This window comes from Phoenix dactylifera, chromosome 13, assembly GCF_051530095.1.
Source record: "Phoenix dactylifera cultivar Ajwa chromosome 13, Ajwa_hap1_PhDact_Kaust_v1.1, whole genome shotgun sequence".
Lineage (NCBI taxonomy): Eukaryota > Viridiplantae > Streptophyta > Magnoliopsida > Arecales > Arecaceae > Phoenix > Phoenix dactylifera.
Genome location: NC_143202.1, coordinates 10,623,407 through 10,641,673, shown reverse-complemented (window position 1 = coordinate 10,641,673; position 18,267 = coordinate 10,623,407). Strand labels below are relative to the sequence as shown.

Below are 18,267 nucleotides of genomic sequence, written 5' to 3'. Positions count from 1 at the left end.
TTGGATTCATGCAATAGGCCCAAATTAAAACCACCCTTTAATTTATTTAAATGGCAGATTTAAATAGATTTGAGGGAGGGGCCCACGCCCCTCCCTTTGAGGTGTGCGTGGGGAAAGAAGGAAGGGCCTACGCCCCTCCTATTTGTTCAAAAAAATGGGATAATGATGAGTTCCTTAAAAATAGGAACTCATCTTTATCCCTTAAGGCATTAAAAGACCTCTTAATTTCGGCCAGCATTTATGGGTTTTTCTTGGTCATTCATGGCAGCAAGCACCCTCCTCTCATTCCCTTCTTCAGCCACAAGAACAAGGGAAGAAACCAAGGGTGAATTGATCTCTTTCTTCTTCTTCTTTTGGTTCTAGCGCAAAGGAAAGTAAAAGGTTGTGAAGAGCCTTCGTTTCTTCTTCCTTGGCACTTCCTTCTTCTTCCTCCTCTCAAGGCAATCAAAGGTTGATTCAAAGGAGAGGACTTCAACCATCAATAGCCATCTCTGCAAGGGAGCTAGCACCCCGGAGAGATCCAAAGGCTTCGATCGACTCATTACTTCGTGTGGATACCCGTAGAGGCCGGACGCGTGTGCGGCTTCCACTGAGCCTTGATCAAATACCACGTAAATCAGATTTGCGGAGACCATCTACCCGCACAAGGTGAAGATCTGATCTTCTTAATGATTTTAAAATAGTTTAAAATAATTTAATTCTAATCTATCTACAAACGAAAGGTTTTAAAATACGTTTATGCGATGAACGGATCCCGCATATGTTTTTCCGCTGCAATCTGAAAATTATTTCGAAATTTTCATGGCATATGAGGGATGCTAACAATAAAAACCCCTAAGCACACATGCAGCTAAATGTGCAACATCAATTTAGTGCTTGACTGTATCACTTTTCAAACCAAGACAAGCAAATATATCTACAATAGTTACTCTACTCAGCCTACTTGAGACCAAACCATCAACCTACTTGAGACCAAACCATCAACCAGTTGGACCTCCCACATAATGGAGTACTGGCATGGATGGAGATGGATGTTTGCTACACCACTCTCTCCTCAGAGGAAAAGAAAGAAAACCTTATTTCCAAAATATGGATGTCTGTACGACAGACACCACTTGCTTTGCAACTATCAATTTAAGGTGTTGGCCCCAGGGGTGGTAAGAATTAACCTAACCCTGTGTGGGCCAGGTTGTCTTAGGGGTTCTCCAGTTCATATCAGATATGGGTCAAATTTCTTCACTGGATTTTAAAGTTCAGGTGTGGATTAGAGCTTTGACTCAGACTCAAGTAACGAGAGTAGAGATTTATCTGGGTGGGGTCAGGTCACGTCATGACCAAGTGGTACATTTTTTGAGAGTGATTAGTCACTTTTAATCAGTTGAAATAGAGATTCCTTCCTTCTTTGCATGGTAATTTAGAATTAGGTTGAATTGGCATGGACCAGGACCAATCATGTCAAGATTGAACCATCTATAGTAATGATCAGCTTGGTTGGGTTGCAGGAGTTGACTGATGGCTGGGTATGGGCTGAAGAATTCTAACAGACCTTACCTGAAAAGACCAGGCAACTTTTCATACATTGACAGGTCAATATTTTGTGCATATTGTTTCATATTGAGCCAAACATATTTGACATGTTGCCACTCCTAGCTGGCCCACATCAAAGCACTTTGCATCTTTCTTGGATGCAATGTGATGAAAGACCTCCACAACGTAGTGGGTAATATCAATGACTTCACACAAGGACTCTTCAATTTTGTGCACACGTTAACCTCCTTAATATGGTCTCTCTTCAAGCAGCATTCTCACAAACACACTAAGCAAGCTGCAGAGTATACACACAGCTCATTATTCTTTAGTTTCCATGTTTCTTGGTGTTGAAATTCATCAATAGCCATAACAAAGTCCTGGAATTACTGAATTTTCAGCAAGCAGTGATTTAAACTCTTTAATGACTTTCATCTCCTCTTCCTAAAATCTTCAAGAATAATAACCTCGTCATAAATTGGTTGGTAAGTCCAATTAATGGACTTTCCTCTTTCAGAAAGAAGCAATACAGAATCAGCATAACGATCATTTCTAACTGCACTTCAGAACTGTACATAAGGCAGCAAACTTACCTAACTGATCTGGTGAAAATTTTAAAAAAACATTCCTCCCGCAAAATGTTGTTCATCCTAGCATCATGAGAAACAGGCACATAATGACCCAGAACAGATTTACCAGACATGGCAGTCAACTGTTGGCAGGACATTAAATCTTACCTTCATTACTAACTAGAAATTAAATCTAAGTTCCTTCTTAATGAAAACTTCATTACCTTCTCAAACTAAAATTATTTACATCCTCTTGTTTGTCTTCAACAATGATTTAGGGCAAGCCATTCATATTCTTTAGGCATATTCATGCAACTACTAGGATCTATCCAGATTACAAACATCTAATATATGGAAAATAACAGCTTGGAGTGATTTGTCACAGTCTGGACTTTCAGGGATGGTTAAGCCATCTCCATTAGAAGTTCGAATATAAAAGTTGGGATTGTCTCACATTACATTAAAAAGCTCTTGTTTGGTTCCATGGCTATTAATTTGTTTAGACTTCATCTTAGACATATGACATAAGGCCAAACCCAAATAGTTGGAAGAAGGCTTAATTGCTAAAGTTTGATTTGATTATGGTAAGATTGGTCTCCAGACATGCGAAGAGTGGCTTCTAGACTGGATTTTTCCAATTTGGCACATTGTTAATCTTCCTTATGTAGCAGTATGATAGATCTTAAACATAGTAAGTTATTTAACATGTGTTGATGGTAATTAGCTTTACGAACTTTAAAGATAACAAATTTTTATATTGTAATGTTGTAGATGAGAATATTATATAATAAAATATTTTATGGTTAAATGAATGAAAGAAACAAACAGAATGGTATGGCTGCATTGGAAAGAAAAAAAACTGCAGCCTTGCATATGCATAAAAGAAATTATGAAAATAAATTTCTTAAGTTATTAACAAAATGTATAGGGTAATATGTCAATATATATTAAGTTAAAGATAATATAGAAATTGAACTTTTCTTTGTCAAACTACATTATATACGAGAATTTTCTTTTCACAAAGTGTTACAGGGAAAGTATTGTAGAGAGGTTATAATCAAAAAGTTTCACCAAGAGCATCTTATACTCCACTCGATGGAATATAGATAACATAGCTAATGCTTTATCTTGTCATATCTGTTCTATTGAAAAACCCAAATACCCATGGGGTGCTCTCACCTTATTTCAAGAAAACCTAAACCCAATCATGTATTCAAATCCAGCAATTAGCATTACTACCTAGTTGCTAACTTTTAATATATATAAAAAAAAAAAAAAACTTCTATAGATATTCAGATACAAGACAAATATACTTCAAATTATATATTAACCAGAAAATTTTAGCATCCACAACTAAGTTACTGCAAGAGATTCTTGATATATATTAAAACACAAAAACCTCTACGACTAAATATTAGCAAATAATATATTGACATGTACATTATTAAATTTCAAATTATTCTGCATAGTTTATATAGGAAACTAAATCCAACAACCAGCATTAAAAGAAGTTATTCATACAATCTGTAACAGAGTTTACATTTCTAAATGATCTCATTCTTTCCATCTTTGTACTTGCATCAATATAATTAGTCGTATGTCCATCTATCTTTCTGCCAACCCTTCTTTCCTGAACATTTTCCCCACACAATGGTTCTTGATACATGGAATCTAGTAATAATAACTAGATTTTTCAAAGAAGAAGAAGAAGAAGAAGAAGAATTACAATTTATGTGGTAGTACAAGGGTTTAAGAAAAACTCAACTAGTAAGACAGTACTAAGTAACGACCACGTTACCTGGCATACTAATGCTTCTAACTATTGTGTTTGTTTAATGAAATATTACGTTTGCCACCCATACTGGATTCTTTTTTTCTTTTCCCTTTTGTTGGCTAGACAAGCTTCTAAGCCACCAACCATTAAATCAGTCCAAAACCTAACACTCAATAAATTCTAAAGTTTCTATGAATCATGCCTGATATTCAAACTGCATAACTATAAGTGGAGGAAAAATGTTGAGCTTAGATAACTTAAATATGCTTATGAGAGACTCCTCAGCAACAAAGATAATTTTATTCTACATACGCAATCGTCTGAGTTAAATAAACAGTGAGGCAGGGGAAATATGTAACTATAACTTTAAAAAAAATAAAAAAATGCTCCACAGGCAAGTGATTAACACATAATGAAGTGGAACTGAGTTATGCATTCTATCAGGAACCTTATCGTCATTATCCTTGTCGGCAATCTGTATCATGTAATCGATGGCCATCATGAAGCCAGACTCCATCTCGTCGACCCTCTTCCCGATAACCCCCTGCGCCGCTATCTCCACCGCCACCCTCTCCGACTCCGCGTCCAGCTCCATGTCCTCCAACTACGCCACCAACAATCAAAGAAAGAAATGAAAACAAAAACAAATATATTCGAAAGAGAAGAAGAGTATGAACTAAGTGAGCTCCTGGTTACCAGTTTGACCATGTCCTGGAGTACAGAGGTGACCTGCTCGCCGCCTTTGAGGAGGGCTTCGTACTTGGAGGAGTCCCATTTGTCGTCGTTTTCTGGGTATAAAGGAGGAAAATCTGAGGTGCGGAATGGAGCTTCGGCCTCTGGCCGGTGGCTGAAGCCGAGGAAGGAGGTGTTGGTGGAGTTGTGTGTTTTTGGGCAGAAGGAGAGCGGGGTCGGGCAGTGGAGTCGGAGGAGAGTGGAGGAGAGGGTGGTGGAGTTGGGTGAGCGAAGGGATGATAAAGTTGAAGGAAAAGTGGAGGGAGAGAAGAAGAGAGCTGCCACCATTTTTTATGTTCTGAAGGTGTTCGATGATTTTGGTTAAAAAAAATAATGGTGCTTGGAACTTTATTAATTAGTTGACGGAGGAAAAAATAAAAATTAAAACGACACTTGGTTGATAAAATTAACGCCGTCTGTGGGAATCGAACCCACGACCACATGGTTAAAAGCCATGCGCTCTACCAGCTGAGCTAAGACGGCTTAATAAGGCGTGGGAATAATATTTTATTATACCGTTTCTAAGCTAGAAGCCTACTTCCCTAAAGTAAAAAACCATCATTATAAAATCCATCATTTCATTCCATCCCCCATCCCCTTGCTTCCAATAGCTTTTTCATAAATATAAACTTCATTAAAACTTCATCCAATGTAACTAATAAAAACAAAAAAAATTCTCGAACATTCAAAATCAAGTATAGTATTATCACTGTTATATTTCATATATTCTATATATAATATTTTTTTGGAAAGTGCCTTCCTTAATTTTGCCATCATATACCAAATGCATTGTTATAGAATTTATCATTTATTCTATCTTCTATCCCCTTTCTTCGAATAGCTTTTTGTAAATTTAAACTGCATTAAAACTTCATCCAATTTAACTAACAAAAAGGAAAAAAATTCTCGATCAATCGAAATCAAGTGTAGTATTATTATTGTTATATTTCATATATTCTATATATAATATTTTCTTGGAAAGTGCCTTCCCTAATTGTGCCATTATATACCAAATGCATATGCTGTGAATTTGTACATTGTGCTCATATTTTAGATTAAAATATAAAAGTTTGACTTTAATTAGATTATTGTTACTGCTCTAATATAAATAACAAATTTCAAGGCATCCATGATTTTTTGTGCTACTTCAACATTATTAACATTGGCATGTGTGTATATGCATGACTAAACTTGATTATATGCATGATTTTTTATGCTACTTTAACATCATTTATTACTTTTAATCATTTATATCCGTGCCGTTACTCTATATTTATGTTCATGTCCTTTTCAATGTTTTTAAAGTAATAATCTGAAAATGTGCCCAATGGCTAGGTCATTTAACGTATCCTTTTTACTTTAATATTATTTTTACTTTTATATATTTACAAGTTGTTTATTTCAACAGTATTTCAAATGACCCGTGCAAATGGTGGGTAGGATTCATGTAAGGCTCCGTGGTGACGGAGTTTGATGCTGCATAGAAACTTTTTAATTCTTTTATATTTATTTTATTTTTCTATAAAATTTGACTGCCATTAGATCTCGATTAGCTAGCAAGGCATGCATGCATGCATGAACAGGATTATAATCACATACCAAGGATGGTGACCAAGTTCATGCACGTAAAAAGGATGAACATTAATATGGTTTTTTTATCCTTAGTTGAAAATAATGCTAATAATATTTTTAATAAAAAATATTTTAGTAAAAATAATAATAATTTTTTACTAAAAATATTTTAAAAATTAATAATGTTTAATCATATATTCAAAAATTAGTAAAATTATATTTACTAAAAATAATAAAAATATTTGTTAATAAAATAAATATCAAATAAATTAATAAAAATATTATTTTCTAAATAGCTATGTAAGTAATAAAAAAATATTTTAAGGATGTTATATTTTAAATGATCTCATTTTAATTGGGCATGTGAGAACAAGTAATTGAATCGATAATTGGATATTTTTGATGGATGATAATGATCTGAATAGATCATGAAATGCCTAGGATTATATTTTATCCCTTTTTTTATGTCAAATAATAAATATATTTTTCTTGTTGATTCATCTACTTGTCTTTGAAAACATGGAGAGAGGAAAAGAGAGAGTTTTGGGAGGAAGCATCTTGTTAGAGTGTTTGTTGGATGAAAATCTCGGGGCTTCATGTGCATACTTTTTGATGCATCATGCATATGCTTGTATTTCATGTATGCTAAACATATATACCTTTTGAGAGAGGTGATGAGAAAAGTATGTGGCAGATGAAGTTGGGGTGGGAACTCTATAGCACTTCCACTATATAGAAGCTTCATTTTTGTGGAGTCTAGCTTTGCGTAGTAGCTAACTCGTAGGCCCCATCTAGAAAGGAAATTAAGATTTCAAGTACAAACAGGGTTTATCGTGAAAGAAACCTTTGCGGGCTGCATGCATTTATTTTCAAAAATTACGGCGGAAGCATTTAAAAATTAAACTATTTAATTTCATGCATGCTAGAGATCAGATCTCTACAATAAAAATAAGAACCATGATTTAAATATTTATTTAAAGCATGAAACAATGATTGTATGTCCAACATACAATTCTGAAATTTCAGCAATCCTGAAATTTCAGCAACCATATTTAAGATCTAATCTTAACTTTAATGAGTGTGGAGTGATTGATTAAAACCCTATTTGATTTTGATGAGCTCAAAGCATTTGAGTATATTTCTTGTTTACTAATGAATTCAATTAAGTGTTTCAGTGAAAATCTTGTCTAAGTGTCTCAAGACTTGGTTCATAATTTTTGGATAAGTTAAGAAGTCAGCTTGAACCAAAGTCTGAGACTCGAGTCGACTCCAGAGTATCACGAGTCGACTCCAAGCGTATCAAGTTCACTGGCACGAGCTCGAGTCGACTCCGAATCAGTACGAGTCGACTCCGACTGAGAACAGACAGACGAACAGAAAGCTTCAACTCAGAACCTGTCAACGAGTCGACTCCCGAAGTGTGCGAGTCGACTCCGATGTTCACCGAGTCGACTCCAGGGTAGTAAGAGTCACTCCAAGAGGAATACAAAGAAAAAGTTAGAGAGCAATTTTCGGGTCTGAGATTCGAGTCGACTCCAGTGGAACGCGAGTCGACTCCGATGGTTGGCAGGTCGACTCCAAAGACAGCAAGAGTCGACTCTCAGCAGTACACAAAGAAAAAGTCAGAGGGCAGATTCTGGACTCTGAGATTCGAGTCGACTCCCGCATTACGCGAGTCGACTCCGAGACTCCGCGACCACAAAGAAGACAGAAGACCAAGTTACTGCCTCTGAGATTCGAGTCGACTCCCAGACAGCTAGAGTCGACTCCAAGGCAGCTTCACATCAAAAGGGCAGAAGACCAAGTTTCAGAAACTGAGAGCCGAGTCGACTCCGAGGAAGCTCGAGTCGACTCCAAGACTGGACGAGCCAAAAGACAGAAGATAGGGAGTTCGGGCTCTGAGCGCCGAGTCGACTCCCAGGACAGTCGAGTCGACTCGAGTGGACCAAATTCAAAAATACGTCCACGGACTTCATGGGATGAGCCGACTCCGAGAAAGCCAAGTCAGCTCCAGAAGTTGGCGAGTCGACTCTGGGTCAAGACGAGTCGACTCCCAGTCGCGAAGGCAACTTTAATTCAAATCTGGAACAGTTGCAGAGTCGACTCCGGAAAAGTATGAGTCGACTCCCGCTACAGACGAGTCGACTCCTGATCGCGCGAGTCGACTCCAACCCACCAACGGACACATTGTCAGACTGTACAGAGTGTGCAGAACGGGCAGAAAAAGCTCTCTAACGGCTAGTTTCCATGGGGGTTGGTTTAAATAGCCACAGAGGACTGTAGCAAGGCAGAGAACAACCATTCCACTCCAAGCATTCAAGCATTCAACTCTGCAACTTGTTCTTCAACGAGAAAAAGGGAAGATCTGCATTTACTGCATCCACCTACATCTTCCCAGCAATTAAAGAAGCTCCTCCTGCATTCAAGTCGACTACACATTCAAGAGGAGACCGAAGTTTAAGAAGCCATTCCTCTTCTCCAACTTAAAAGCGTTTGAGGGCTTCTAAACTCCTTTTAGATTATATTGTCTTTCATCTGCTTTTGAGAAGCTTGTTTTTCTGTTTGTCTATTCTATTTACAACTTGTATTTGCTTGATTCAATCGGGGGATTGAATCAAGGGTATAGAGGTTAGTTGGTGAGCCTAGTTATTGAAACCAACGTGTGTAAGGGTTTGATTGTGATCCCGGGAAAACAATCGGGGTGGTTCTAGTCGGTGAGCCTGGGAAAACCGACCGAGTTCGTTGTGAGCTCGTAAAACAACAAGTTTGGTTGTGAGCTTGGAAAACAACCGGCTGTAATCCAAGGGGGTTATAGTGAATTCCCAAGTGAGACTTGGGGAGTGGACGTAGGAGCAAGGGTTAGCTCCGAACCACTATAAAACTTGGTGTTTGTGTTTGATTGTCTCTCTTCTTCTTCCTCTCTTATCACTCACAGCACATAGCATTTAATTAAACAACTTGCAATAGTTTTAATTAGTCATCCACAACGTTTTAAATATCTAAATTATTTTAAAACCCAATTCACCCCCCCTCTTGGGTTGTCTATCTGGGCAACAAGTGGTATCAGAGCCTAAACTCTTCCACCCAAGAGTAAAAGATCAAAATGACAACCCCATTTGGATCTTCCCACATTGAGGGTCAGTCCACCCAAAGACCCCCATTCTTTAATGGATCCGACTACTCATATTGGAAGGCTAGGATGAGGATATTCATCCAAGCCCAAGACTATGAGATGTGGACCATTGTAGTAAATGGGCCATACATCCCATCCATATATGTAGAGGGTGTCACGGTACCCAAACTAGAAAAGGATTGGGATGAACATGACATGAGAAAGGCACAACTAAACTCTAAAGCTATGAATGTGCTTTATTGTGCCTTAGATAGAAATGAATTCAATAGGGTCTCTACTTGCAATTCTGCAAAAGAGATTTGGGACAGACTTGAAGTGACCCATGAGGGCACGAATCAAGTCAAAGAATCCAAAATAAATATTTTGGTTCATAAATATGAACTATTTAAAATGGATTCTAATGAAACAATTACATGCATGTTTACTAGGTTTACTGACATTGTCAATGGCCTAAAAAGCCTTGGCAAGAACTATACTAACAGTGAGCTTGTCAGGAAAATCCTTCGGTGTCTACCAAGGTCATGGGAAGCTAAAGTGACCGCAATTCAAGAAGCCAAGGACCTGAACAAATTACCACTTGAGGAGCTTCTTGGATCCCTAATGACGCACGAGCTAACCATGAAACAACACAACGAGGAAGAGTCCTCCCATAAGAAAAAGGTAATAGCTCTAAAATCTACTTCATCTAACAAGGACTTATCTTGCAGTAGCAGCAGTGAAGAAGAAGAACATGAGGAAGATGATGGTGAGGCACTTTTTGTGCGCAAATTCAGAAAATTCATCAACCACAAGAAGTCCTATCATCAAAGGAGAGGCCCCTCTAATTCCTACCGCAAGGACAAAGGTAAGGAAAGGGAAAATGAGGAGATTGGGTGTTACGAGTGCAAGAAGCCGGGTCACATAAGAGCTGAGTGTCCTTTACTGAAAAAGGGGAGCAAGTACAAGAAGAAGAAGGCTCTTGTCACAATACTATCCGACTCCGATTCATCATCCTCTTCATCGGATGATGAACAAGAAGAGAAGGCCAATTTCTGCTTCATGGCCAATGAAAATGAGGTAACTTCCGACACGCATCTTGATTTTTCTTTTGATGAACTTCATGATGCATTTAATGAATTAATGATAGAATATAAGGCAATAAATCTTAAGAATAAAGAACTAAAAATAGCTTATCAATCATACCTACATAAATACGATAAATTAGTTAAGGATAAGGATTTAATCACCAAAGAAAATATAGAACTTAAGACAAGCAACCAACTTTTAACTCAAAAGACTAATACCTTAACTAAAGATAATGAAAAACTAACTAAGGAATTTTCAGAACTTAAAAAATATAAACAAATCTTAAATAAGGATCTCACAAAAGAACTTAATGATCTAAAAGCAGAAAATCAAACACTAACTAAAGAACTTAACAAATACAAACCCTTAGTTGAAAAATTTACATATAGCTCTGAAAAGTTAAATATGATACTCAATAGTCAACGAGCAGTATTTAATAAAGCGGGTTTAGGGTATAAACCAAGAAATAAACAAAAACTTCTTAGTAACTTCTTTGTTAAAGCTGGGAAAACTAAAACTAAGAAAATAACCTGCTTTTGTTGTGGGACTATAGGACATAAGGCAAATGTATGTGACTATAGGAAAAGTAAAACAAAAAAAAAATTAAAAGGGTATGGGTTCCAAAAGGAACCAACTTGACTAACCATGAAGGACCCAAGAAAACTTGGGTACCTAAGATTATATGATCTACTTGTGTAGGAGTGTCTTGCAGCCAAGGTCAACAAAAACTGCTGGTACTTGGACAGTGGCTGCTCAAGACACATGACGGGTGACAAGAATCAATTTTTCACCCTTGAAGCTAAGAAGGGAGGTGCTGTGACTTTTGAAGACAACAACCAAGGTCACATCATTGGTATTGGTAAAGTTCAAATCACCCCTTCTACTTATATTGATAATGTTAGATATGTTGATGGTCTTAAGCATAACTTATTAAGCATTAGTCAATTATGTGATAAAGGGTATGATGTTATGTTTAAACCATCACTATGCATTATAACAAACCCTAATGATAATAGTTTAGTTTTTAAAGGAATTAGACGAGGAAATGTATATGTTGTAGACCTTGAAGATCTTGCAAAACATAACTAATGTCTAGTTGTTAATGAAACTAAGGATAATGATGCTAGTTGGTTGTGGCACCGTAAGTTAGGTCATGCAAGCATGGACACAATAACTAAACTAGTTAAAAGAGATTACGTGATAGGTTTGCCAAAATTAAAATTTGAAAAGAACAAAATATGTGAAGCATGTCAATTTGGCAAACAATCTAGGAACTCATTTAAATCCATAAAATGTGTCTCTACCTCTAGGCCTCTAGAATTATTACACATGGACCTATTCGGACCAACTAGAACAACAAGCCTAGGTGGAAATAAATATGGTCTAGTTATTGTAGATGATTATTCTAGGTACACATGGGTCATGTTCCTAGCACATAAGGATCAAGCATTTTCTGTTTTTAAGAAATTCCATAAAGAAGTAACCAATGCTAGAGATACCTCAGTAATAGCTATTAGAAGTGACTATGGTACCGAATTCGAAAATCAGTCATTTGAGGAATTTTGTAGTAAAAAGGGGATAACCCATAATTTTTCTGCACCTAGGATACCACAACAAAATGGAGTTGTGGAGAGGAAAAATAGAACTCTAGAGGAAATGGCTAGAACTATGTTATGTGAAAGTAACCTCCCTAAGTACTTTTGGGGAGAAGCCATTAATACTTCTTGTCATATATTAAATAGAGTTCTATTGAGACCCATCATAAAGAAAACACCTTATGAACTTTGGAAAAACAGAAAACCAAAAGTTAATTACTTTCATGCTTTTGGATGTAGGTGTTTTGTTCATAATAATGGAAAAGATAATCTAGGTAAATTTGACTCTAAATCTGATGAGGGAATTTTCTTAGGCTACTCTACAACTAGCAAAGCCTATAGAGTGTTTAACAAAAGAACCTTAGTTATAGAAGAATCTATACATGTTGTATTTGATGATTCTAGTGACATCTCCTCTAGTAAGAAAGATAATTTTGATGATGATGTTGAAATTCTTGAAGAAAAGATAGATGAGATGGCATTACAAGATGATAATCAAAAGTTGAGTGAAGGAGCATCATCAAGCCAAGAGGCTATTGTGGATCATGGGCTAACTAAAGCTTGGAGGTATGCTCACGGGCATCCTAAGGAACTAATTCTAGATGATCCATCTCAACCGGTTAGGACTAGAGCATCCCTTAGGAATTTGAATAACCATCTAGCTTTTGTCTCACACTTTGAGCCCAAACATATAGAAGAAGCCGAAAATGATGTAAATTGGATAAATGCAATGCAAGAAGAACTAAACCAATTTACTAGAAACAAAGTGTGGAATCTAGTTGAGAGACCTTCTGAATATCCAATTATAGGTACTAAATGGATTTATAAAAATAAACTTGATGAAAATGGAACTGTTATAAGGAATAAGGCTAGACTAGTAGCAAAGGGTTATAATCAAGAAGAAGGTATAGATTTTGATGAAATCTTTGCTCCTGTAGCTAGACTTGAGGCTATTAGACTATTATTAGCATATGCATGCTCTAAGGACTTCAAACTATTTCAAATGGATGTAAAAAGTGCATTTTTAAATGGGTATATTAATGAGGAGGTATATGTAGAACAACCTCCTGGTTTTGAAAATCATCAATACCCTAATCATGTTTATAAATTGAACAAAGCACTTTATGGTTTGAAACAAGCACCTAGAGCATGGTATGAGAGACTTAGCAAATTTCTATTAGAACATGAGTTCTCTAGGGGTAATGTAGATACAACTCTATTTCTGAAAAAGAAAAACCAAGATATGCTGTTAGTACAGATTTATGTTGATGATATTATTTTCGGTGCTACTAACAATCGTCTCTGCGAAGAATTTGCTAACTTGATGCAGAGTGAATTTGAGATGAGCATGATGGGAGAGCTGACTTACTTTCTTGGACTCCAAATCAAACAATCTGAAGGAGGCATCTTCATCAATCAAGCCAAATATATCAAGGAGATGCTCAAGAAGTTTGATATGGAGGGAAACAAATCAATCAGCACCCCCATGAGTTCATCATGCAAATTAGACCAAGATGAATCAGGTAAATCTGTAGATCAGAAACTGTATCGAGGTATGATAGGATCCTTATTGTATCTTACTGCAAGTAGACCTGATATTATGTTTAGTGTTTGCATGTGTGCTAGATATCAGGCTAATCCTAAAGAATCACATCTAGTTGCAGTTAAGAGAATTTTTAAATATTTAATAGGAACTAAGAATATAGGGCTATGGTACTCTAAAGAATCTAGCCTAAACTTAATAGGATACACAGATTCAGACTTCGCTGGATGTAAGCTTGATAGAAAAAGTACCAGTGGGTCGTGTCAATTTCTAGGAGAAAACCTTATCTCATGGTTTAGCAAGAAACAAAACTCGGTTGCATTATCTACTGCTGAAGCTGAATATGTTGCAGCCGGGAGTTGTTGTGCTCAAATCTTGTGGATTAAACAACAACTAGAAGATTATGGCATTAAACAAGATAAAATTCCCATTAATTGTGATAATACAAGTGCCATTAATCTAACTAAAAATCCAATTCAGCATTCAAGAACTAAACATATTGAGATACGACATCACTTCATAAGAGATCATGTATTGAATGGTGATGTGACACTCCAATTTGTTTGTACTGATGATCAATTAGCAGATATTTTTACAAAACCCCTAAGTGAAGAGAGGTTTAGTGTGCTTAGGAGGGGATTAGGAGTGATTGATCCATCCTAGTGGTAGTTTCCACTAGATTCATTGATTTTGATGATTAGTTTGTGGTTAAAATAGAGTTTCTCTTCAATGATCATCAAATCAGATCTTAATTTAGTGATTTTCCCTCGTTTGGCACAAACGAAGCATGATTTTTAGGTGCGTGCCAAAGTTAGAGACGACTCGAGTAAGTTTCAGAGTCGGCTCCTAAGGGGGAGTCGACTCACATATAGTCGGAAGTCGACTCGAGGTCTACAGGCGCATAAGGAGAGTCGACTCGCGCATATTCTGGAGTCGACTCGAGGTCGAGTCGACTCGCGACTCAGTGGAGTCGACTCGCAGTCGGGATCCGACTTTTTAACCCTAGATTTGTCGTTTCGAAAACACTTCTTTCTCAAGCCGCCACTGTTCACAAGCCCTAGAGCCGACTCCTAGGTCGTCCCCAATCCTTCCCAAGGCTTTTTCCAATCGATTCTTCACCGGTCTTTGGGTTTTCATCCCTTCCTAGGTCGTCCCCGGTCGGTCCCAAGCCTTCTCCGTCGACCTTTCTCCGTCCTTTAGTTTTTTTTTTTATCCCGTCTAGATCATTATGCCGCGTAAGACCGTAGTCCGGAAGAGGTCCCGACCCGAGGCCGGTCCCGAGCGGCGCTCCAAGGCGCGGCACGATCCCGCGAGGCCACCACCTCCGGCTCATTCCCCGCCTAGGGCGGTTCCCGTGAGGCCATTGGCCGGGAAGGCCGTCACCACCGGGAGATATGTCGACTTCGACTATCTCTCCCGGGAAGGGTTCACCATAGGTGATAGGCTTAGGGTCCAGGGCTTAGAGTTTTTCCTTACATTAGACCTCCCCACTTACCCTGGCCTTGTTAGAGAGTTTTACGGTACCGTCCATCGGGAAGATGGGGGTATCGAGGGCACAGTAGCCGGTGTCCCTCTGTTCGTTACGGAGGATCTCATTGCCCACATCCTCCACCTTCCACAAGTAGGGGTGGCTCCCACACACCCTGAGGACAGGGTTGAGGCCCTTACGGCCGTTCTAGGGCATCCACCCCAGTCACCTCTAGACGAGGTATCCGCTAGCTCACTACCGATTGAGGTGCGGATCCTCTTGAGTATATTGTCTAGGTCCATCTTCCCTAAGACAGGGAGATTTGATTTTGTAAATGAGAGAGACCTAGCTCTGATGTTTTATATTCTTCAGGACACTCCAATCAACTTCCCCAAACTCATCTATAGGTATCTGTGTGAGCCCCTAGATAGACCTAGGCTCACCCTCCCATACGGCATGATATTCACTCTTCTGTTTAGGGAGTACGAGATTCCCATTCCTGAGGGGGAACCCTTTCGCGCATTGCGATGGACTGATCGCACGCGTGCAGGGACCCTACACAGGATGGGATTTCGGAAGAGAGAGGGGATCTGGGTTAGGAAGTCTTCCCTCACCACACAGACCACCAGACCTTCCCCCAGTCCTGAGCCAGACTCTGACTTTCCAGACTTACCAGATCTTCCATCCACTCCTGCTCCTACCACCTCCGCTGGACCTTCCTCCTCGGCTCCACCATCCATGGAGGTCCGCATTGATTCTGAGCAGCTCCGGGAGCTGCGGCAGGAGATAGTCCGAGATCTGAGGGATGAGTTGCTTCGGGAGCTCCGAGGTTCGGTGCCTACTCCCTCTCCTGCGCCCACATCTTCCGCATTGGTCCCTTCCCTGACAGCCGTGACAGACATGACGGCTGAGGTGCGGCAAGAGATATACAACATGAGGACCTTGATACAGGCCCAGTTCCACAGCATGAGTGAGGTCACGAGCACCACTCGACGGATGCGGGATGACATCGGCCGTGACATGTCCACCACCACCGCAGGGGCCGAGCGCTTGTCGAATGTGCTCATCGACAAGCTGGACGGACTGCAGAAGTCAGTACTCGAGCTGGATACGACACAGAGCAGGGCCATCCAGGCCATCATTCGCCAGCTAGAGAACGTGACCAATGCGGTCCAATCACTCGTGGAGCGCATGCCTCGAAGAGATACATCCTCGAGAGGAGGAGCCACATCCTCGAGAGGAGGAGTCACATCCTCGAGAGGAGGAGATACATCCTCGAGAGGAGGACCTACATCCTCGAGGAGACCGTAGCTACTTTTTGTATTTTGCTTTGACATGTATTGCTTTACGTTACTTATTGTATTCTGAAATGTACTTACATACAAATTAATACAATGAGTAGCCGCATTTTTCTTCAATAATGTGCCTTTTGATCTATGTTTGATTGTGTGTTCTGTTTACCTCCTTTTTGATACGATGACAAAAAGGGGGAGAAATATGTATAAAATATGTAAAAGGAATCAATGAAAATCAATAAAAAAAAACTTTTAAAACACACAAAAATTTGTTCTAAGTGGATTTGGTACCTTGAGGCTCATTATCTCTCTTTTGGGGCTCCTAATGGAGTAATCTCCAGAATCTATTCAAGGGATATTCGGAGATTAGCTGAATCCTACTCAAGAACAAATTGACAGATTTTTCCTCTAAAAACCAAAATTTCAGTTCAAAAACTTCAAAGCATTAAAAAGAAATTCAAAGAATCAAAACAAAGTAGAATGCATATGTTGAGGGGGAGAATCTGAAATTTTAAGAAAGCTAAATCATTAATTATATATAAGTCAAACAATTGAATGCATGATATGAAGGCTTATATAATTCCAAATGAAAGGGGGAGCTTTAACTCCGAAATTTATTGTTTCACTCCTTTCAAGCTTGGATAAATTGAATTACCAGACATTCGAATTCATTTATAGATTTTATTTGATTGTTTATTGTGCAATTCACCTTACATATACTCAATGTTTTGTCATCATCAAAAAGGGGGAGATTGTGGAGTGATTGATTAAAACCCTATTTGATTTTGATGAGCTCAAAGCATTTGAGTATATTTCTTGTCTACTAATGAATTCAATTAAGTGTTTCAGTGAAAATCTTGTCTAAGTGTCTCAAGACTTGGTTCATAATTTTTGGATAAGTTAAGAAGTCAGCTTGAACCAAAGTCTGAGACTCGAGTCGACTCCAGAGTATCACGAGTCGACTCCAAGCGTATCAAGTTCACTGGCACGAGCTCGAGTCGACTCCGGATCAGTACGAGTCGACTCCGACTGAGAACAGACAGACGAACAGAAAGCTTCAACTCAGAACCTGTCAACGAGTCGACTCCCGAAGTGTGCGAGTCGACTCCGATGTTCACCGAGTCGACTCCAGGGTAGTAAGAGTCGACTCCAAGAGGAATACAAAGAAAAAGTCAGAGAGCAGTTTTCGGGTCTGAGATTCGAGTCGACTCCAGTGGAACGCGAGTCGACTCCGATGGTTGGCAGGTCGACTCCAAAGACAGCAAGAGTCGACTCTCAGTAGTACACAAAGAAAAAGTCAGAGGGTAGATTCTGGACTCTGAGATTCGAGTCGACTCCCGCATTACGCGAGTCGACTCCGAGACTCCGCGACCACAAAGAAGACAGAAGACCAAGTTACTGCCTCTGAGATTCGAGTCGACTCCCAGACAGCTAGAGTCGACTCCAAGGCAGCTTCACATCAAAAGGGCAGAGACCAAGTTTCGAAAACTGAGAGCCGAGTCGACTCCGAGGAAGCTCGAGTCGACTCCAAGACTGGACGAGCCAAAAGACAGAAGATAGGGAGTTCGGGCTCTGAGCGCCGAGTCGACTCCCAGGACAGTCGAGTCGACTCGAGTGGACCAAATTCAAAAATACGTCCACGGACTTCATGGGATGAGCCGACTCCGAGAAAGCCAAGTCAGCTCCAGAAGTTGGCGAGTCGACTCTGGGTCAAGACGAGTCGACTCCCAGTCGCGAAGGCAACTTTAATTCAAATCTGGAACAGTTGCAGAGTCGACTCCGGAAAAGTATGAGTCGACTCCCGCTATAGACGAGTCGACTGCAACCCACCAACGGACACATTGTCAGACTGTACAGAGTGTGCAGAACGGGCAGAAAAAGCTCTCTAACGGCTAGTTTCCGTGGGGGTTGGTTTAAATAGCCACAGAGGACTGTAGCAAGGCAGAGAACAACCATTCCACTCCAAGCATTCAAGCATTCAACTCTGCAACTTG

The 18,267-nt window shown here is 39.2% G+C and overlaps 1 protein-coding gene and 1 non-coding gene across 2 annotated transcripts in view; both read right to left on the bottom strand.

Moving 5' to 3' along the window:
* The window catches only part of LOC103698055 (protein PEP-RELATED DEVELOPMENT ARRESTED 1 homolog, chloroplastic-like), a 31,333-nt gene extending 26,413 nt beyond the window's left edge, over window positions 1-4,920 (bottom strand). The window contains exons 1-2 of the mRNA XM_088709698.2: window positions 4,567-4,920; window positions 4,319-4,474 (exon numbers count right to left, since the gene is read on the bottom strand). Of these exons, the coding sequence (XP_088565824.1) occupies window positions 4,319-4,474; window positions 4,567-4,890 (480 nt within the window). The 5' untranslated portion in view covers window positions 4,891-4,920. The remainder of the gene's footprint in view (window positions 1-4,318; window positions 4,475-4,566) is intronic.
* A 92-nt stretch (window positions 4,921-5,012) lies between these two features.
* On the bottom strand, window positions 5,013-5,085 carry TRNAK-UUU (transfer RNA lysine (anticodon UUU)). The gene has a single exon. It is a non-coding gene; the product is annotated as a tRNA-Lys (tRNA).
* Window positions 5,086-18,267: the final 13,182 nt, after the last annotated feature.